This window comes from Panthera tigris, chromosome C1, assembly GCF_018350195.1.
Source record: "Panthera tigris isolate Pti1 chromosome C1, P.tigris_Pti1_mat1.1, whole genome shotgun sequence".
In the NCBI taxonomy this organism is placed as follows: domain Eukaryota; kingdom Metazoa; phylum Chordata; class Mammalia; order Carnivora; family Felidae; genus Panthera; species Panthera tigris.
In genome coordinates this window covers 137,541,182-137,564,936 of record NC_056667.1, presented here as the reverse complement: position 1 = coordinate 137,564,936, position 23,755 = coordinate 137,541,182, and the positions used below count along the sequence as shown (strand labels likewise).

Sequence of the window (23,755 nt, the reverse complement as noted above, 5' to 3'; positions counted from 1 at the left end):
TACGGATTTATGAGTTTCTACTACTTGTTTGTCATTCATTCTTCCTAATGTAAGAAACACAGAATAAATAAGGGACTACCTTCTTTTCCTATTCTCTTCATCATTCAGTTTTCTGCATGCTAACCTATAAAAGTTACAGTAACAGAAAAACTAAGTCCTTAGATTTTGCAAAACAAAGTATGTACTTTATCTTTTTATCAATCTGTCTTAATATGGGCAAGGGAACCACAAATCCAAATGCCAGCACCATTCAAACTTATCTAACACGTTCTTTCTCACTCACCCAGCACAGGTAACAGGCACCGAGTCAGCAATTAACCACTATTACCATTAAATTATTTTCCAAATATCACTCAAAAAGAATCTGGATATGTTTTCTTCTACACAAGTAAATTTCAATTAATTCATTCTCTCTGAATCAAAGTATAATCATTTTTAAATGATTGGTTCCTTTCATTCACTAATTTCTCCAATGGTGATCAGAGCAAATGATTTCTGACTTAGTTCTGATTCTGGCTCATTATATAGCCAAAAGGGACAACTTCTGTTTCTCAGTCTTTAAACAGCTGTGAACTTTTACTTAAGAGGTGGAGAAAGCTCTGCTTTATCAGCTACAGGAACCATGGTTAGAATATCAAAATCTCAATTTGATAACTCAGCCTTGTTTACTGCACCGTAGGTTTTAATGAGTGACAGCAACAGCAGCTACTGTCAGGGTGGGAACATGGGGCAGGAACCTGGGGAGAACAGGCTCAAAGAAAATCACACTGCCCTGGAATTGGTAACTTTTATTTTAATATACATTTCAAAGTATTTGACTCAATAGAATAGATGTAAGCCCTGCAGACCAAGGTAACATACCATGGCTCTGCAACTTATTTAGTTTCGTAGCCTTAGGTAAGTCACTCTCAGGTTCTTCATCTATAAAATGGGAATAATATCTATCTTGTAAGGTGAGTCACACACATTATCACTAAAACTTAAAAGCACTTAGCCCAAGGCATACAGTAAGTGGTAGCTATTAATAATGGCAGCTTTACCAAATGTTAATCATTAATAACATTGTTTTACATAATGACTGAGCTATGACATAATTTGTCAGTCCCAATTTGACCAAAGAATATGATAATGTAAAATTCTGACACGTGTAATGGGACTCACCTAATAATGACCCCTTTGGCAAAAAAAACATTAACCAGTCTTCATCAAAAGCAAAAGTAATTGAGAAAAGCACATCTGCAGCAATCAAAGGCAGGATTTACCTACAGCCACAATTAACATATGTGGATTTGTGGTTGCCGTCAAGCTGTCAAACAAGAGCAAAACAACCCCTGCCCTGGAATTGGAGCTCACTTTGGTGTTTCTTGCTGCTGTACAGCTACTTCCAGCTTCCCACTTCCCCACCAAGAACGTTATTTCTCAAAGTGTACTATAAGGATTATTTGCAAAACAACCACCTCTATAATTGACTGCAAAGACCTCCCCCCACTAAGGGTGGGAAATGGCAGAGGAAGATGAGAAAAAAGTTAGTAAGCGTCCTTTACTTTTACATAAGAACATTGAACTTAAAAATGAGGGTTTAAGTTCTAGCTCCACTGATTAGTGAATTCAAGCTATTTTTCTAGAGCTCAAGGTCTGACTTAAAGCAAACTAAAAGACAAAACAAAACACGAAACTTATTTCAAACAGATTCAAATATGATCAAATAGGAACATACACAAAATCATGTCGAAAACTATAAAGCATTAATAAATGGAAGTTCTCTTCCCAGAAATGATGATAAACAAATGCTGAAAAAAAATCACATAAAATACACTTCCGGAAATTTCATTTATTTCCCCTAACACACTCACTTCCTTTTTGTCTTCATCTCATTTTAGAAAGATTCTGAGATGTTCCCCTTTGGGAATACACTACTAAATGACACACTACTCCATTCTTTGTATAGTTTTCTGAAAAGATCCCCCCAAAATCTCTTTACAAAATACCACCAAATTACATAATTGAAAATATTAGTATTCTTCCCTGAAAACCAACTGATGTTCTAGAATTAGAGTCCAGTAAATATATAAATAAATATAACTATTATAAATAAAACAAACTATTATATCCTGAACAGCACAGCCATCTGAAAAAGTATAATTTCTCGGAGTGCCTGGGTGGCTCAGTCGGTTAGGCATCCGACTTTGGCTCAAGTCATGATCTCACAGTCCGTGAGCTCGAGCCCCGTGTCGGGCTCTGTGCTGACAGCTCAGAGCCTGGAGCCTGCTTCGGATTCTGTGTCTCCCTTTCTCTAACCCTCGCCTGTTCATGCTCTGTCTCTGTCTCAAAAATAAACAAACATTAAAAAGTATAATTTCTCACTAAACATACCAGAATTCCCTCAGTTTTAGATTCTACTCATTCATGTTCAATAAACAGTTCAAGCTAGACATTGCGCTAGGCAAAAACAATAAGCAGCAGCAGCAATTATTTTTTTGAGACTTAATTTTACTTTAGAGCAGTTTTAGGTTCACAATAAAAAGAAGGTACAGAAATACCTCATATACCCCCTGACCCTACACATACCTAGCCCTCCTGCATTATCAACATCACTCACTACAGTGTTCCATTTGTTACCAAACCTTGATACATCAGAATCACCCAAAGCCCATAGCTTATCTTAGGGTTCACTCTTGGTGTTGCACATTCTATGAGTTTGGACATAACCACCATTAGAATATCATATAGAGTATTTTCACCATCCCCAAAAAAAACCTCTGTGCTCTGCCTATTCATCCCTTCTACCCCTGGCAACTACTGATCTTTTTACAGTCTCCAGAATTTTGCCTTTTCCAGATGTCATGTAACTGGAATCATACAATATGTAGCCTTTCCAGATCAACCTCTTTCACTTAGTAACATGCATTTAAGCTTCCTCCATGTCTTTTCATGACTTGATGGCTCATTTTTTTTTAGTGCTGAATAATATCCCATTGTTTAGATGTACCACAGTTTATATATCCATTCACCTACTAAAGGACATCTTAGTTCTTCCAAATTTTGACAATTATGAATAAGCTGTAAACATCCATGTATATAGGTTTTTCTTTGGACTTAAGTTTTCAATTCCTCCAGGTAAATACAAAGGGGTGTGACTGCTAAATCATATGTTAAGAGGATATAAGAAAGCACCAAATTATCTTCCAAAGTAGCTGTGCCATTTTTCATTCCCAATGAATGAGAATTCATATTTTTCTACATCCTTGCCAGCATTTGGTGGTGTCAGTGTTCCAGATTTTAACCCTCTGAATATGTGCGTAGTATCATCTTGCTGTTTTAATTTATATTTGCCTGATGACTTATGATGTCAGAGCATTGTTTCATTATGTTTATCTACCATTTGTATATCTTCTCTGGTGGGGTGTCTGTTAAGGTCTTTGGCCCATTTTTAAATCTGGTTGTTTGTTTTCTTCTTATTGAATTCTAAGAGTTCTTTGTTTATTGAGGACAACAGTCCTTTATCAGCTATTACCAAATATTGCAAGTATTTTCTTCCAGTCTTATCTTTCCACTAATATTTTCACTGAGTTATTTAGAACCTTTACTGTGTACCAGATATCATTCGAAGCACTTTGCATATATTAACTCATCTACACTTAATAACAACTGTATAAAGTACCATATTATCTCCATTTTCCAGATGAGAAAAAGAACTTCATCACAGCGCCAGAAAATAACGCAGCCGGGATACAAAACCAGGCACTCTGGCTCCAGTGCTCTTATACCTACCTTCAGCACTAAGCACTACACTAAAAGAATCTAAAAGAATTCAGTGTCAGCTAGTATATGGACACATTAAGAAGCAATTCTAATACAGAATATGGTAAGCACTACCATAGGATTAACCAACAGGGCTAAAAAATATTAAGTCCAAGTCTTCAGATATTACCAGTTGAAACTAATTCTATATATAAATTAGTAATTCCCATTGGAAAATCAAAACTTCCAACTCAGCCTGACAAAGATTAACATATTTTTTATGTCATCTTTCCATTCAATTGACCAGGTATCTATCTGTCTGCTATGGTTTTGTTACTTTTCTAGTTAAGAACAATAGCCTTCCTATCAATCTTTTTCTTCCCAAGACAATTGTAAATCAAGTTAGAGATCAGAATCATCATAAATTAGTTTTCACCATACTTGCTAACAAAATATATAAGAGAAACAGAAATGTCTTAGACATTTAATATAATTTTTAACTACTTAAAATGGGTAACTAAATCTGGACTAACCAAGTATTGTTTAAGAGAAGCTTCTCCTTAGTAACTGGAAAGGAACTATTTTAAATTAGCATATCAAAGCTACTAGTCTCCAACGCCTAGACTTCTGCTTGTAACATGATTAACAGCAGTCCCTGTTTTACTTATACCCACTTATAAATCGCCACCTGAGAATAGCGAACCCGTTCAGGTGGCCAGGTGGCCCTGCTACTTGGGTTTCCCTCCTTATTCTCCTTTCAACTAAAGACAAGATTATATTACTCTTCCTCACTAAACCTCATCCTCTAGCCCTTGTTTCTGATATTAGTTAAGAGCTAACACTGCTAGTGAGGTATGAAAGAGCAGGGCTAGCAGTACAGAGAGGAAGAAAAGGAAAAATAAAGGCAAAATGACAGAGCCCTCTACTCTCTTACACATCCTATCACTCTTCATACAGAGTTCCTAACCATTTTCTTCCTACGACCCTGTCCTAATACTTAAGCCAATGCCCTGTCTCAAGAAATCTGGTGAGTTGCCACCAATTGAGATGTTTTTTGTCCTCTGTAACACAATGGAAGTCATATATAGCTTCTTTCCCTACAAGTAAAACCACATAGTATGATGGAAGAAGTGCATATTCTAAAATACAGGTAAGGTAAGTGTCTATATGAATATCACTTCTGAAGCTTATTAGTTTAAGATCCTGCCTTCTCATCTATTAAACAGATAACTACCTCATGAAGTAACTTGGTACCCAAAACACACTGTAGCAAGCGGTAAGACTTCCTTTCAATTTTTCATTTTGTTCTCATATACAATAAGCGGGTGGGGGGGTGGGGGGAAGATCTCAGGATTAGTATCTTAAACCCTTAAAGTATAAATTTTCAAACTTTATGACTACGAACCACAGTAAGAAACACATTTTTCATTATGACCCAGCACATGTGCATATAATCACACACATAACTGAAGTTTCACAAAATACTACCCTTACTATGTATGATGACTCTAATACTTTCTATTTTCTTTCTTCTCTCTGCTCCCCCTGGAACTCTTTTCCCTCCATGCCCTCCTCCCTAATCACATACAGGAAGCTCTTTTTATTCTTGTCATCATACCACCATACTGGAGCCCCAGGGAGCCAGATACTTCCCAGGATGCAAAGCCCAGCAGGTAGAAAAGGAGGGATTCAGAAAGAAGGAAATTCTGCTGGTGCTGGAAGAGTCTATTTTTCTTCTGGTCCAAGAAAGAATTCTATACCCATATTCTCTCAGAAACAATTTTATTGCTGGGGAGCAGAGTTGTACTGCTGGAATAAAGAACACTAGAGGTAAAAAAAAGGCTCAGATATTAGTCTGGGAACTTAACCAACATATATGACAATGATCCTATAAGAAAATTCTTCCTAGGTTCCAAAGTTTTTAAAACATAAAGCATTTCTAAATTGGGAAAGGGGTGCTATTTATACAATGTCCTATGTCAGAGGCTGGTAAACTACTGCCTGTGGGGTCAAATCTAGCCTGCAGCCTATTTTACTATAGCCCCTAAACAATGGTTTTTACATTTTTAAATGGGTGGAAAAAAACAAAAGAATATTTTATGGCACAGGAACATTACATAAAATTCAAATTCCAGTATTTATAAATAAAGTTTTATTAGAACAGTCACCTGGAGAGTGCCTAGCCAGCTCAGTCAGAGGAGCATGTGACTCTTGATCTCAGGTTTGTGGGTTTGAGAACACAGTCACATTCATTCATTTATGTATTGCCTATAAATGTTTTTGTGTTAAAATTAGTAGCAAATAGTTGCAAAAGAGACTGCCCAAAATATTTACTATCTGTCACTTTACTAAAAAGTTTGTGAACTCCTTGGTATTTGAAAGGATTCAACATTCATTCACAAATATCGTTTAAAACACTCTTTATGTGTCAGACACTGGGAAAACTAGAGTGAATAAGTCAGAGATGGTTCCCCCCTCATAAGTATTCATGGAAGGCAAGTGAAAACAAAAGCTAGGGGGAATAAAAAGCACTTGGTTTGTTGTGGGAACAAATAAGGTGGCAAAAGATGAAGTTGGAGAAGGGCCATATCAAGCAATGACTTTAAGGTCACTGTAAGGATTATACATTCCTCTAATATTTTATTGTGTATTCAGTTTTTTGTAGAATTAATCTCTTTATTCACAATGTAAAGATAAATAATGTCTACTGATGAAGAATCACAAAGTCTGATTTAAAACTGTTACAGTTCACTTGAACCTAGCATTCTACTGCTTTCCTTAAAAAAGTCATTGCATTGATTACAAATATCTGGAATAATATTTCAAAGTTTAAAAAGTTTCAAGTGTATTATGTGAGTGTGCTTGCATTTGTGTATATAGCCTTTAATCCTCACTGTACTCCTGTAAGGTAGGGGTGTAATAAACTCCATTTTACAGATGAAGATTACGGAATTTTCCCAAATCCACACAGTATATCACACCATGATTTAAAAAAAAAAGGCCCAACACCCAATTTTCTCCCTAAGAATGCCTGCTCTTTCTACTATATCAGTCCAAGAAGTGCATAATTAATTACTTTCACTGAATTTAAGATAAAGAACGTTCTTACTACTATTTGTTTTTGAGAAAATCATTCTGTTTTAACCAACAGCTATATTTGTACCAACAAGATTAGCTTTTATTTCTATTAACTAACCCTTACTGGCCAACAGGTTTCAATGGTAGAAAATTCTATAATCTGTAACAGACTGGGCTCTTCTGATTTCTTCTGCTCTCTGGCTTAGTGAGCTGATATCTTTACCTATAATGAAAACAAGACCAGATATTAATTTTAAAATATTGTTTAATCAAGCTGCTAAATGTATGTTGCTAACTAGGAATTACAATTCTTGGTGTGAGGTTATTCTAAGGCTGTAGTAGTGAAAGATAAGATCTGTGGACAAAAGATCAAAACCACCCTTCACTGATTCAAAACGTTAAAAGTATAACCAACACTCTTCTTCTCTGACCCTAATCTTTTAATTTTACTCCATCCTTCAGAAGTAAGCATGAGCTTGAATAGCTTATTCCTCAAAAAATCATTCTGATAGAGGCAGTTACTAGAAAAAATAGTACCTGACTGTCTGTTAGGCCCTCTCAGCAGTTAAAGCCTCCTAATTTAATTGTTTCTATTATTTCTAGCCCTCTCAGCAAACAGGCAGTTTCTATTTACATTTTAACAAACAATTAGCAATTAATTTCCTAATTCAACAGCCAAACCAGATGTATGTATCTCTAAAGAAATAAAGAAGAGAATTAAAAAACGTCAGCTGGTAGGATTTGTTATGTAATATTTATGTAAAATGAAAGGATGATCAGGAGCTATTTAATCATTTTCCCCATCACATAGAAAGGCATTTTACTCTACTTCTGAATGTCTACTGATCAAATTGCTTTACTATTATCATGCCTATCTTGTATCAGTTAGTTATCTCACAACTGCCTTTGCTCACTATTTACCATTCTCTTTTAACTTTGACTTTTCACTTCTCCCCATACCATTTTAAAGTATACTTACACAAGCAGTTTCAGGTCTTAGCTTAAATAAAAACACTTAGCAATTTCTATTCACAAATAATACACTATGAAATTCCACTACCAATTAACACAAAACCTACCAAACCAGTTATTTTTCAAGAACTACTTTAAGGTAATAATAAATAAAATGACCTATTTATAATATTTACAGGGTAAAACTACACTTCTTTATAGAAGGTGGCTTACCAAAGACAGCTTTACCTGCTTCCATAATGAAAGAAACCAAATGAAAAGAGGCAGCCACCATTATACTTTTAAATTCAGTAAAGTTTAATGTTTCTTCTGGTTTTATCTCTGTGTAATAATACAGTTTTTCCTAGTCAGAGATGCTGCTGCTGAACTTCTGCCAATATAGAGTTGATTTCCCTGTGCCAAGCACTACCTCCCCCTCCTACCAACAGTAGAGGTTTGAAATCTTTCACAGATAAAAATATTCAAGCTAACTACTTAGAGGCCACAGCCCTGAATAAAAATAAGGACCCATAGTATTAACTATCCTTTCAGCCTTTATTGTAAGACCTCGATAACCTGTAAAGATATCAAACTCCTAAGAATTAAGATACAAAGTATGCTGTTTCTACCTCTGAATCTTCAACCATACCAACAGTAACTATGTTACATGTTTAAAACAATAAAGAGGTGATCTTGTGAAAATATAGGCATATGAAAAGGAGTAAAGTCAAAATTTCAGAGAACTAGAAATGGTTAGTAAATAAGAATATGAATTAGCAGATGTACAAAATCTAAATGTAGGCACTAGCCACAAAAATTCAATAAACTCTGGTCTGTGTTTCATTATCTCTTTTTTAAGAGTTTTCTTTTTTTTTTTTTTTTTTAGATGTTGTATTCAAAGTCCTCAGGTGCACAATAAGCCTATCCCTTCTTTTTAAGGAATAAGCAGGGCAAATATGAGGTGACTAAGAAAATCTGAGAGGAAGACTGGCTAAGTGTAGGCAAGTTTTAGAATACAGAGAATGTTCAAAGCTAGAAGGGTCTTGGAGAGTCTCTCCAGTTTAGGTTGATGTAACAGCCTCCTAATCTCACCTCTTCACTTCTACATATCTCCAACAGATTTTCCAGAGAGCTGCCAAAGTGATCTTAACACATAACCCAGATCCAGTTCCTCCTTAAAACTCTGCTTCCCACTGCCCTTTGGATTTTATTCTAACTCTTTCCCACATTATATCAAAGCCCCTGCATGATCTGGTCCCAGGCTATCTCTCCAGTCCCAAGCCTGCATTCACTTCTTCAGGCAGATAGACAAACATTTACTGAGCTTCTTTCTATTCTGTTCTGGAAACTGTGCATCCCCTGAGGGTACTGTAATAAAGGTGAGACCCCCCTCTTAGAGTGTACACTCCAGTAGTGGAAAGTGCAGATAGTAAATAGGCAGATAAACTAAGTAACTAGAGATTTGTGGTATGTGAAGTGAGGCGAATAAAGAGTTACCCTGTCAGGGCCCTGTTTGTTTCTGTCAGAACTCATATGATGATTTGTAATTATTTTTATTCATTTGGCTACTTACTTTAAGACTATAAGCTCCATAAGCACATAATCATATCTGTCTTGTTCAGTGCTGCATCCCAAGCACTTAGCGGTGTCTAGCATGTAGTTCAATATTTGTTAATAAATGAATACTTATTTCATCCTCTTTAATTTAGAGATGAGTAAAATGAAATCTTAGTGATTGCCAAGGTAAAAGAAGAGTAAGTAGCAAAGTAGGAATTTGAATGAGGCTCTTAAGTTTTAGTCCAAAATATTATACCACATTCAAAATACTGATCTCAAAACTTAAATGATTATGTTTTCAAAGCTTGCAGCTGTTACCCTATAAGAGACTTAAGAATCTTTCAAGACTTTACTTTTACATGAAAAATTTTGAAACACTTAAGGTTTAAGTGAAACTAAGAAAAATATTTTAAATTCCAATAAATAGAAATGAAAATGTACTCCAATGTTTCCTTTTAATGCATGCTGGAACAAGGAGACCTTAAAGAACTCTTCATAAAAAAAAAAAAAAAAAAAATTATCTGAATGTTCTAGATATTTCCTGGCTCCTATTTGGCACTCTTTAGTGATATTTTCTTTGGCTGAATCATTTAGTCAGAATATTATTTCATATTGACTGATAAGTAATTTACCAGCAAATTAAAAAACATATTCCAAGAAATGAATCTATATTTTTAAGTGTTTTTACAGATTATATTCTTAAAAATAAGACTTAAACACAGGTTAGAAGCTAATATGTGTATGTAACATCTACTATAAACCATTTACTGTTATGTGGCATGTTACTTCATTTAATACATCGTGGTTTACAAATTTAAAAAATTAATCTAAGAGGTTTAGAAACTTGCCAAGATCTCATAATTTGCCCTGCCCTGGTTTCTTAAAATAATGCTTTGGAGCAAGCTTGACTTATCATGTATAGTCATAAAGATGTGAAGACCCACAGATATTTCCTAATAAATGTTTCATTTCTATAAAGTATATATTATAAAGTTCGAAATCTTAAGTAGGAAAATTCCTTTCTCAAAGGTTTATATATAGATAGGCTTATTTTTATTACAATATGTAAAGATGGTTCATTTTTCAAATCTTTTAAAAAGCAACCACTCCCTAATGGGAATTTCTAATAATTATCTTATTGCTTTACTTTTCTTCAGCAAGTTAGAGAATAAAATGATTCCCAATGTAACAAGAGCTACTAAGAAAATAGTTAACTGAAGAAAAAAGTGCTTTTATCTAGTCCAAAAGAATGATATTGAAAAGGTTTAGGATTCAGACATGAACAGCATATATCAAGTCAGTCAGAAAAGTTTCTAAATCTACTTATACAGAACCAAGATCTACTGTGAGGAAAATGCCTCACGAAGATTTCAAAGAATATAATCTGAATGGCCAGCATGAGCAATAATTGCAATTACTGTAATCTGACCATTATTTAAATACAAACAACATATTGAGCCACGAGTGCTTAGAATTCTTTAACTATACAATGAAGACTTTTCCATCACACAGTGTCTCTGCCCCTGTAAAAGAATATCACACATACTCACGTTTCCTATGTACTCTTATTATTCCAAATCTATATCTGTATTTTCATTTGTGCTTATAATCTAAATCTGTATCTGTCTTTAGAATCTCTTTAGTTATGAAAATGCACCCTATTTTCTCCTGGTTTATTTCCTTACCAATTTTATTTAGTAGTGCTACCAAATTGCTCTTCTATATTCCACATTTTTATATATTTGAAACATCCTCAAGATCTGTATCATCCACTCCTATCCCCTCTTAGTTTTAATTACCTTTCATCTGATTGAACCCCCTTGACTAAGATTGTTTTACTTCTTCAAGCAATTATAAACATCTTCTCATCTCATAAATCTCTTCCTTATAGTCAAAATTCCTTCATTTCAACTTGCCTTCCATCATGGTCAGGTTTACTGTCAAATGTTCTCTGTGTTAATGATACTATTTTGTACATTTTCCTTCATATTAAGATGAACATCCCTCTCAACTACCTGCCAAGATTATTTTTTTTCCCTATTATTAGGATCTATCTATGTCCTCCAGCAAGCCTTTCTTGGTGGGGGGGGGGGGGGGGGGAGGGGGAATCTGAACTCTTCAAAATTACAATCTAATTTTGTTTTAACACCTTTATGTGTGCTTAATTTATCCTGCGAATCCAGAAGAGAAAACAGCTTAGACAGAGCAGGTCCATGTTCTCCCTTAGGAAGAGTTTTCCCTATATTCTGTACATAAGTACACATTCTCTATTGTAGATTAAATAATGAGCACATTTTTCAGCTCCCATATTTTTCACTGCACATATTTACTTTGTAGTTTCCTTCTCTAGTCAGAATATTGGGTGGAGAGAATAAGGAATTGTTGAGCTAGGTAGGTCACTATTTCTTAGGAGGTTAGAACCCATTAGTTGATCACTGAATTAATTAATGGATCACAACAAAAAAAATAGTGAAATAGAATATAAAAATAAATAAAAGTCTTACACATAGTACAAGTTCACAAAAATATTTCTAATACATATACATATTTATGTTTAAGGGAACTGAGTCATGATGCAATGTGTCATTTCTTATTGTGAGTTATAGTCAAAAAAGCTGAAAGTCACAGAACTTGATTCTCTCTAAGATGCCTTCGATATCTCTGCAATTCCAATTACATTAAAATATTTAGTCTAAGGATCAGAAACACAGCATTTCAAAAAAATGAAGAGAACTTAAGGACAGCAGCAAAACAACAACCAGCAAAATCATTTTTTCTTAATAAAATATCACTATTAAACTCTAACCTTAGGATTATAGAATCATAAAGCTTTTAGAGACAGAAAAAAAGTTCAGGAATAATTAATCCAAGTTTATTGCTTTAGTACATAAAAGAAAATTCAGGCCCAGAAATTAAAAAATTTCACTTCATTCATTCACTAAACATTTGCTCAGCACCTAATGTGTGCCAGATTCTAGGACTGGGTCTGTAGATAAAGAGGTCTTCGGAGAGCTCATAGTCTAAAGTGTATACAGGCAAATAAACATTTGCAATAATTGCTGGAATCAAGATCATTTAGAAGAATAGAAAGTAACTAGCTCAATCTGGGTTGGGTGGCAAAAAAAAAACCTGCTTCCAAAGAGGGGATATTTCTCAGTCGTAAAAATTTAGGAGTTAGCCAGGTAAAGGACGAAGAAACAACATATACAAAGGTACCATACTGATACACAATAAAGGAGGACACATTCAAAAAACTGCAAGTCAACTTTGTACAGCCGGAATATAGGACTCACACTAAGGAGGAGCCACATCAGAATACCTAGTATTTATGTGATATTTAATCTTCAAATCACTCTCTCAGGGAGGCACTGTTAATATACCCATTTTGTAGATGACAAACTGAAGCACAAAAAGTGAAGTGATTTGCCCAAGGTTAAACTGTGAAGCCAGGATGTAAACCAGGGAAATATAACTCCCTTAGCCAACCAATATACTAACATGTTAGAGAAAACATACAGGAACCAATGATAAAACACCATTCTAAGTACATGCCATTCCAAGACTTTGGGTTTCATGCTAAAGGTGACTCACAGTGAAACATTTTAAGTAGGAGTGACATATTTAGATTTATCTTTTAATGAGATCAATCTGGAAGTCACATGTGGATGGAATGGAAGAGGAAGTAGTGACAAGATCCTAGGTAGTCCTAACTAGAAAAGTGCAACAATAATTCAGGTAAGAGAAATGATGAACGAGCTGGACAGTGGCAGTGCAGGCACCAGAACCAAAGTCCACTGACGCCACAACCACATTCTTGTCCAGTATCCATAAGAACCTCCGATTTTTTTCCTTTAAGCCCACCATTTAACAGTTTTTAAAAATCGAACCTCAAAGACAATACATTTCCTTTAGATCCCTTTATTAAATGTGACTACTAGATGCATTTGGGTATATGCAAGTGCCTAACAGAAATCCAGTTGGAGAATGACGGAAAGTCAATTGCTATCTACAGTAGTTTTCTTACCTCTTGACTTCTCCTTCTCCTTCCCCTATACACTATTCCTGGAACTTTCATGTTCAATAGTCAATTTGAAATCAATGTTCTGTCTAGACATGACTATCATAACCTAACAAAATTAAATCTACCACAGAGGAAGTCTGATGTGGTTCCAGCTGTAGCAATAAATATATTCTCTGGTCTGGTCAAATTTTGGCTTAACCAGAGATGATGAATGAATAGTAACAAAAGACAGACTTTCTGAAAAAAACAAAGAGTTAAAGAAAACCAGAATATTAAAAAGGGTGTAAGAGCAATCTACAGTTCAGGTCATTTGATTCCAAGAGAGTAACACTACTCCCAAGTGTAAGTGTGTGTGTGTGTGTGTGTGTGTGTGTGTGTGTGTGGTATTCCAGAAACCAACAATTTAAAGAACAGTGGAAAAGACTATCTGGTTAATTCTCAAACATCCTAAATTGAACCTGTTTTCATTTAAACCATGGGTGTGCCCTCTTGAGCCACCCCTGATGCTAAGCAACAAGTGGGTTCCACAAGCAAGCAGCCTATAGTTTAGGGAAGTACAGAAGGAACAGTGGGGAGCGGGCCGGGAAGAGAGTAAACAAAGAAGGCAGAAAGTGGAAAGGGAACAGAAGAGATTATAAGTTACAGAATATGGAAGAAAAAGTGAAGGAGTACTAGTGACCCCAATATCAAACACTGCTAACCTTACTTTGACAAGTAGCAACATAAAAGAGCATGAAAAGACAAATTTAAATCACAGATTTCTGAGACACCAAAGATGAGATATGAGAGTACACTACTTACAAAAGTAAAAAAGCAACAAAATAGTTTTAGAATCTAAAGGAACATTTAGAGATTATTAAAATCTCATTTGGTTTAGTTATGCTTTACTTCTCATGAAACAAGGAGTCTGGTAAACCCAAAAGGTAAAAATGTCAATAGTACCAGAGATATATATGTATGGGGAAGTGTTACAAAGATAGTATAAGGCGTATTTGCATACTTGTTGTGGGAGAGATTTCAGAATTTTTCCTTTCACTGGTGTAGTGCCACTTAAACTTTTTCACTTTAATCCTTACCTGGCTGGTTAACTTCCTTAAAACCAGATTTCAAAACAAAGTAAGCACTTATTAATTATGGTCAAATTTTAACCTTAAAAAGGACAAGGGTCTGTGATAGAGCACAGAATATTAATTAGTATACCCTACATGAGCCTAATGATAACCAAAACCCAGCCAATGGTTCTTCAGAAAATTATGTAATTAAGAAACTACTTTAAAAGTTTCTTCAAATTGGGGCACGTGGGTTGCTCAGTCCAGCGTCTGACTCTTGATTTCAGCTCAGGTCATGATCTTAGGGTCATGAGATGGAGTCCACGTTGGGCTCCACACACAGTGTGGAGCCTGCTTAAAATTCTCTCTCTCCCTCTCTCTCTGCTTTCCGCTGCTCGCGCATGCACGCGCGCGCACACACACACACACACACACACACAACACACGCTCGCTCTCTCTCAAAAATAAATAAATATTTCTTCAAATTAAAGTTATCTAAAAAAGATGAAATACCCTTTTAAAAAACCCTGAATTTATACTCTGAAACCTTTCACAGACATTTAACAGTAAACATATTTCTTCCATATAAAACTTACAGGCACCATGTTCATCTCTTTCTCTCACACATAATCCTGTTGCCACCACACAGTCCAGACACTGATTTTAATAAGGATAAAAGGAAATATCCTTAAAGATGATTATTACAGCAAAGACACTACTGGATCAAAAGCAAATATAATTAAACTTGATACCTTGACCAATCATTCATCCTATTCATGAATATACAGTCTTCATGGACTCTCCATCATAGCAAAGTGATTGGAGAGTTTATTCGTAAGTCAACAAAATATTTTCATTAAAGTATAATAAGATGAAATAATGTGCATACCTATAGTCTGTTTCTCTAATATAATCATTCTAATTTTAAAAGATAAAAGATGAAAGCTCTCAATACAAGGTCACCTGGAGATCAATAACATGTACTTGTAAAATTTGGATGATTGACCGTGGGAGAGGAAAGCAAAGCCCTTTTACTAATATACCCATGCTTTCAAAAATGAAAAGTTTAAAATAAGCCTTCTTATTGTCAATACTATTGACATTTTGAGCCAGATAACCCTTCACTTCGGAAGGCTGTCCTGTTCATTATGAGATGATTAGCAGAATCCCTGCCCTTTACCCACTAGATGCTAGTAGCACACCCTCCCCCACAATTGTGACAAGGAAAAATGTCTTCAAAGGCCCCCTGGGGGGAGAGGTGCAGGGGCAAGGAGCAAAAGACACCCAAGCTTGAGAACTACTGTCTTAGAAAAAAAATCAAAATGAATTAGTAGGAGAGAGAGAGTTTATTTTGTTTCTCTTATGGTCTTAATGTTCCAATATATTATATTTGAATTTGATCACAGACTAGATTTAAGAGATTCTGCCTGTAGAAAACAAAGCATTTAATATCTATCACTTGTTAGCCAAAGTTCAGAAGAGTCCCAGAAGATTCACTGTACTGCCAATTCTCCCTCCAACTGCACATACACTCACTCACAGAAACACACACGGGCCGCACACACACACACACACACACACACATACACACACGGGCCCCACACACACACACACACACACACACACACACACAGTATTGTCTAACTGAAGTGAAGGAAATGCAGATAATTACTTTATTTCCAGTTCTTATTTCATGGAATATATGGACCAGACTCCTTCAGCTCTCACAGAAATCCAAACAAATTCTCTACTTATACAGTACAATTCAAATGCCACAATAGCTGCATCATTCTAGGTAGGATAAACCTAAGTACTAGAACAAGTATTAAACTCAGCTTCACAGTTTAAGGAATTATGAAGAAAGATACAAATTAACCACAATGCTTTAAAAACATACAAATAAAAATCTAAGAAATAGATCTGTGTTTTGAAACAGAATCTGAGGAAAGATAAGGAGAATGAAAAAATTCAAATACAAAAGGAAGCTGAAGGCATTTGAGGATGAAGGAAAAACTCCAAAATGTTTCCCCTGGAATTACAGAAAGAAATTACATATTTGGCCATATTCTACAAGAACGCAGAATATGCAAAATCAGTCTGCAAAATCAGTCTCCAGTATATATAACACAGGATAGAAACCGAAAAATCAAAGTCCACAAAATACTAAAGAAAACAATAAACGTCCATCCAAAAATCCTGAAACACAAGAGCTCTTTACCACCATTTCTCATTTGCTTAAAAAAAAAAAAAATCCAGAAACTAAAAACTGACAACTTGAAAAATTTTTTAATTCACATAAAAATAGCCATCCTCATGCTTCCAGCATGCCAAATTTACATATTACACAGAAAAATCAATTAGGAAAAGAAACATAATAATTTTTAGAGTATATTTGATTCATAACAAAAGCCTTTTAAAAAAATCAGATATTTTAAGTACTAAAAATCTTCATACATAAACATGGATTAAAGTCTTTCAGATGATTTCAATGATCTTCAGTAGAATTATATTTTAGTTCAACTAGGAATTTTTATTTGAAAAATAAACTATGCAACAATATTTAGTAGCAATTTTATGTAATTCTGTGTGCTATATATATATATATATATATATGCTCTAGAGCAACAAAATTACTGTATTTTAAAATTTTAGTTATTAACCTCTTGGCCCAGTTAAAACGATCCTACAAAAAAACTAATGCTCAATTCTTTTTACTTCCAAACCAAGCAGAGGAAGCTGTAAGATCTGTAGCGACAGCGTGCTTTTCCAGAAGTAATACCTTGAGACTGCTCAAGAATAACCTCCTTCACCAATTAGTGTGACTCAGGTGGGTTTGGGAGGGAATAATGTCCACAATTCCTTGGTCAGTGGCCATGATGCCCCTCCTCCTCAAGGGCAGGAGATCAGAGAAAGGGATTTGAACAAGAGGAGTTTACCAACCAGAACATACAGAACACAGGATAAAGAGTACTACGGGAAAAATAAAAACTACACAGTTAAGTCATGTCACAAAAGCAAAAGGTTTAATGTTATCAAGGTATTCATTCATTTCAGAGACACCATTGTTTATCTTCCTCCCCAAACCGTGCACAAAAAGAACTGTCAGCCTGCCTTAAGCATGTTCCTTCTTCCATTTAAACAGACATGATTCTTTGGTTAATCTCTGGCAATGATCGCCATTTCACAACACATTTAGCCCACCCGGAACTGATCAATACCACTACAGACATAAGACTAGACTTTATCCATTTATTAACCACAAGGAAATGTACCATTCAGCAAAATTCTATACATTACAAAAGATTCTATTAAAGGGGGGGGGGGAGGGTTGGGAGGATGGACACACACACACACCACAGAGGTACACAAAGAAAAGACTAACACCCTCTAATTTCCCTGTAGCAAACGAGATAAAGACATGGCCATGAAACCTGTCAATTCGTTTCCCCCCCCCTATAATTCTGTCACAACCTAGTAACTGAATATTGAATTTTATGATAAACAGATCCATTGTGACTTTAAAATTGTTTCATCTATCAAACAAACTCTCCTGTTGTGTACATTTGCACCTTTGAGCTAGATGATATATTCATTTACAGAATTTCAAATACAAAGGACTAGATAGTTTTCCAACCACTGGTTGCAAGCATAGAACGTTCTCACAAAATCAAAATTTCAAATATAAAAGGACCAAATTATTCTTCCAACCTTGGGCAAAACCTATTTTATGATTATAGTGTATTTGACAGTATGAACAATCTCAAATGGCTGCTCTAAACCAAAAACAATGCTTCAATACAACGCGTTTAAAATAAGTATTCCGTAGGTAAGCAAAATCTATGCCAGAAAAGAGCACATAAATGGTGGTTGAAAGCCAGCACATTACCAACACACAGAGGCATACCTCTCCAGCACTGGGTTATTGTTAATACTCCAACAACAACAACTACAACTATTTTTAACACTGCTGGACAGTGAAGTTGAAGAAAACGTAAAGGGAGACCCAGATGAAATTGCTGATATGATGCATTGTTTCTCACGGTCAAAATTAAGTAACTACTGGCTTGATCTCTGTCGTGATAGTCACTGGTGAAGCACTAATTAAAAGACAATTAAAATAAAACACCCTTATTTTGGAGAATGCCACAGTAAATGACATTCCAGAAAACGCCTTTCGGTTCTCAAACCTTTGCATAGATTGTCACTTGTGGTATCTGTGGCTTAACTGCAACCCAACCAGCGCTGTCATCCAGTGTTATGGCCACAAACCATGACTTTCTCACTTCCACAACAGAGCAGTCACTCTTATCAGTTCGCCAGCCTAACTCTAGACGAGAAAAATTCACGGAGGTTTCCAGATCACAATCAGACCTGGGGGGTCGCAGCCGAGGGGCTCCGGGTCGGGGAAAACCTCCCCAGGCTCCACTGGAGCTCGCCGACCCAACAACAACCTCGGCCAACAACAACCGCGGCCGCCAGCAGCGGCGGCAGCGGCAGCAGCAGCAGCAGCCCCGCCGCGCCGGGCTCCATGCACCTACCTGAAGAACAAGAGATAAGAAAGACGGCAAACGCCAACTTTGCAGCAGCTCCCATTTTCCCGAGGCTCCGAGGAATCCGTAGGAAGTTCTCGCTAGATATCCAGTTCCCTGGGTCTTCCTCGGAGACAAACCTCCTGGTGTAAAATCAACCGTCATAAAACATATTCGGAAGCCCCGACCAAAAAAACGTTCACGGGGTTAAGAAGAAAAAAAAAAAAAAAAAAAAAAAAGAGAGAGCACAACAATAAAAAAAAAAAAAAAATGCACCACGGGGGAAAAACCGCCACACACACGCACAACACACAAAACCAAACAACGAAAAGCCAACAACAACAAAAGCGGGTTTAAATCACTGTCAAAATCACTGTCAGCTCCGCTCGCCTCTTGGGTCTCTCGGAACAAAACGCCAGGCTGAGGCGACGAGGAGGCGGCGGCGTCCGCTGCCGCCCGGACAGTCCGGGAACCGAGCTGGGTCCGACGTCCGGACCGACCTTCAACCCGGACACCCAAAGTCCGCGGACCACTGACGGCCGAGCTCACGGCCGTGGCGGCCGAGGCAGCTGCGGCGCGGGGAAGGAGCAGCGGGCGGCGGCGGCGGCAGCGGTGCAAGCGGCGGCCAAGTTCTGGTCCAGGCTCTGGCTCCGGCTCCGGGCTCCGGGCTCGGCCGCGTTTTCGGTCCCCTGGCCTCCGCCGGCCCCGCCCCCCAGACTTCCGGTTCCGGCCCGAAGCTGGAAGCCAGGCACCGCGGAGAAACGCTCCGCCGCGGCGGCGGCGACGGCGGCGGCGGCAGCGGCGGCCGGGCGCAGCGCGCGTGCCGGGCCGGGAGCGCGAGGAGATTGTCGGGGAAGCGAGGCGGGAGCGGGGGAGGGGTGAGTGCGAGGGCGGGGCCGGCTGGAGGGCGAGGAGGCGGGGCGGATGGAGGCTCGATACCGCGAGGCCTCGGCGTCCGGCCTGCTGGGCCTGCTGGGCTGCGGGGCTCGAGTGGGTGGGTGACTGGATGCGATCGGGGACCTGGAGCGCCTGGTTTTCTACTCGCGCACCCCGCTGGTCTCTTTGGAGCGTACATTCGCAAGATCAGTGGGAGCCCAAGAGGAACAGGAGCCTGAGGCAGGGCGGGTGGCCAGTGACTCCGACGGGCGTCTGCGGCACCCTGTCTTTCCTCTGGGGGGACGCCTCGTCCGCACGGAGGCGCGGGGGAAGCCGGGGTGAGCCAGTCCGAGCGGAGCTCAGTGCGCGCGAGCTGGTGTCTGTGCCCCCAGTCTTAGCTCCGCGTCCCAACCCTGTAGCTACTGCTTAAGCGTTTTGTCTTTTGGCTAAAAAAGAAGGGGAAAAACTCGTGGAGGATGGGCTGTCAACCCGGTCAGGATATCCATGGCAGTTATCACCGTGTGCAATTTGAGTGCATTCCCACCATCCCTTTTATACACAAAGCATTGTGTTGAGAACTCTTCTCCACGTAATAGGTTCGTAAATACTTATTACGTGCCGAAGAGGAAACCTGATTTCGATCGACATGTTTGATGGTCAGACAAGTATTTACTTTTTCAAATTTTAGTTCTTTTAGGACTTATTTTTACCCCTTAATACGAGTTGATGGCTTACAAGGTGCTGTGCTGGAGGCACGGAATGGATCCTAAATGCAAAAACAGGATCCCTACCTCAAGGAACTCACAGTATTTGCTATACTTGAAGTTGGCTACAAAATACAAACTTAAAACAGTATTAAAGGTACTACCTTTCTCATTTACCACACTTTAGCGAGCTCCGTGAAGGTAGGAATCTTACGTCTTCTCCATTTTATTATGCCTGCACTCAAAGTGTCTAGCATGTGATAGGTGTATAATTGTATGGATGACTAGGGGATTATTGCCTTTTTTTAAGTGCAATATTCTTGCGTGTATTCTATAAATTTGGGGGTTTATTAATAAAGAATAATAAAACAACTGTACTGTACGGCTAACTCATGTTTTACTGGTGGTTTACTGATTCCCACATTTTTCCCACAAAGCCAAGCCTTCTCCCTTGTATTCACATTTTATTTTTCTCTTCCTCTAAATTACTCTATATTTCTGTCTATTAAGTTCATCCTGTAATTATCTGCCCATTTCTACAACTTGTCAAGGTTATTAGTAATTATTGTGACTCTTTAAACTCTCTCCAAGATTTCCAGTTCTCAAGTTGTGGTGCTCAGAATTTGACTGATATTGTGCAAGAGTTAAGAAAAGTCCCAAGTTGGTCTTCAGGGTGTCTAAATGATCTCATATTATGTAATTCTCTGAACTTTATGAGCTGGTCAGAGGAATAAATATAAACCTTCTTGCATTCTCCAGTTGCACTAAAAGTTGCCACTAATGTTTCTGGAAGCGAAGAGTGTATTTAATTCATTCAGGAATTTGATGTCGGTTATACCCTGGATCAGGCCTCACTGTTGTCTTATCTCTGCATCACTTCCATATTTCTTGAATTGTGAAATCAGAGCAAGTGGAATAACTGGAATAACCAGTAATAGGACTAAAACTTGAAAATATATTCCTTATCTAACCACCTAAATTTGCCAGTAAAAGAATGTAAGAGAAGGTGGAAATTATTTTTCTGTAGTATGAAAGAGGAGCAACAAGTCCACTTACACACTAGAAGACTATTCTTCTCTAATAAAGAGTTTAACCCCATGGGAGAAGTTATTAATATCCAGTAACAGTAGTTACCTATTTTGTTCTTAAAATCCCCCATCCTCTGTATATTTTTAAAAATTCAAAAATAATTTAACCTAGTAAAACATGAGAGAATGTGACTAATTCCCACTGGAATTCCAAAGGTTAAAAAGAAGACAAAGGTAGCTGCAGCTAACCCTACTGCCCCTCTTTCTTTCCTATTTCTGGAATCACTTTTTGTTAATCTACGTATCCAACACCTCCCTAACAGTGCAATCTGCACAAACTGAGGAAGAAAGGAAGGAAGGAGAAGAAAGGGAAAGGAAACATGAATTCTGGTCTGCCAGAGCATTAGACAATTATGTATTAAACATCTTTAGCTAACACCACTCAATCTCCATGCCTGAGACCTGGTCTTCTATTCACTCTAATGCTGGAATTTCAAGTCCAGAGTTCAGACAAGAAGTTCAATTGAACTGCAAGTTTTTCCCAGCTGGAGGAATCTTGAAAGGCCAATTCAATCTAGAAATTCAAGTGTATGTTGGCTAGATGAGGATACAGAGATAAACAAGTGTCATAGACTGCTTCCAAAATAAAGGACAATTGATTTTTTATGCTAGAAACTCATATGGCTCTAAAAGGTATGGAGTAAGTTTAAATCTTCAGCTCTGAAATAGAGCTGGAATTGAATTAGGTCAGATTTGAACGTACCTTTGAGATTGGGTGGTATGCCATATATTGTGAAGAAACCCACTGTAATGTACTCACTTGCCTTTGGACATACCAACAGCCACATATAAATTAAGCATAGACATGCCAGATCTCTCTTCCTTTATCGTCAGTAAAATGACTAAATTCTTTGGAGTATGAAGGATGTTGAATTTCCCTAAGATGAAGGATTTAAAAATATTTCTGCTGCTTTCGATATACTCTAAAAGTATATATTTGTGTAACTATGTGAAAGTATACTATAAAGGTACTATAAAAGTCTTCTCCTGTGTTCAGATAACATGGATGTTCCTGAAGTGGCATAAGTAATGAATTTTTCATATACCAATGCTGTAAAGCATAGTACATGGGGAAAATCTTGGTAACTTGGTAAGTCAAAGGAAGGCAAATAATAGCATATCTTCTATGAACATTCTCCTCTCCCTAAATGCTCAAGGTGGAAATGAAATTCCCCATATCCTAGCTTTTGCTACTGCTACTCCTCTCTTTTTACTTAGATCTAGGCATAGCATTGCAGTATGTCAATGGTGGGGTGTAAGGGGAGGAAATAATGAGAATATAGATGTGGGAATGGACGTGGGACAAAACATGAAGGCAGAATATTTTAAGGCAGGAAAATGAGTTAGGAAAGTTAGGAAATACTAGCTGTGGTGGAAATAATGTATCCAGCACTTTGATAAAAAGGCTATACTAACCAGTAGTAATAGAATCCTCAACAACCAACTGGTTCTTGTGTAACATCCCAAGGGTAAATTTTGACTTTTCTCCCACTCTCATGTCCTTCAAAATCCAGAGGTATTTTCCCACCCTCCAATTTATATTCATGACTACAGGGATTTAGTTTTCTGTTTTCATAGTTTTATAACTTTTTTTCAACTAATTTTCTAACTTTTATTTCTAAATTGTATGCCTATGTTATACATCTTATGGCTTTTATTTTGTTTTCTATTTTACTTCTAATGGTTTTCAACTCCTCTTTCTATAACAAAGGCTACATGTGCTTTGAGATATAGTGAATAAATCAATCCCAATGACCCCAGTCATTCATTCAAGTTGGAGTAAAACAACACTACTCAAAAATGCAGTTCTCAAACCAGCGTTGGCTCAAACTCTTTGTTATGATCTTCAATGCGATTGGCATAGACATTGACAACATTCAATTAAAAAGTTTTATAGAAACTTAAAGAATAATGTTAAGTCTGTGGAAGTTAAAAATAATCGGGCTTATATTTTGTTTTTTTTATTTCGTGTTTTTAGCAATTTAGTTTTATTGTATTTTATAAAAGTCTCATAGATGGGAAAATCACCATAGATCATTTGAAAGGACTGGAGTGGAAAATAGGCTATATACCTAAGACTGTCTCAAAAATAGTGCTTTCCATCCATTTTAACAAATGTTTAAGATCTTAAATAAAGCTTTGATGGTTATGGCCCTAAAAT

At 37.2% G+C, this 23,755-nt stretch overlaps 1 protein-coding gene across 1 annotated transcript in view; it reads right to left on the bottom strand.

Annotated features, from left to right (window-relative positions):
• The window catches only part of ACVR2A (activin A receptor type 2A), an 81,019-nt gene extending 61,867 nt beyond the window's left edge, over positions 1 to 19,152 (bottom strand). The window contains exon 1 of the mRNA XM_042994408.1: positions 18,936 to 19,152. Within this exon, the coding sequence (XP_042850342.1) occupies positions 18,936 to 18,990 (55 nt within the window). The 5' untranslated portion in view covers positions 18,991 to 19,152. The remainder of the gene's footprint in view (positions 1 to 18,935) is intronic.
• Positions 19,153 to 23,755: the final 4,603 nt, after the last annotated feature.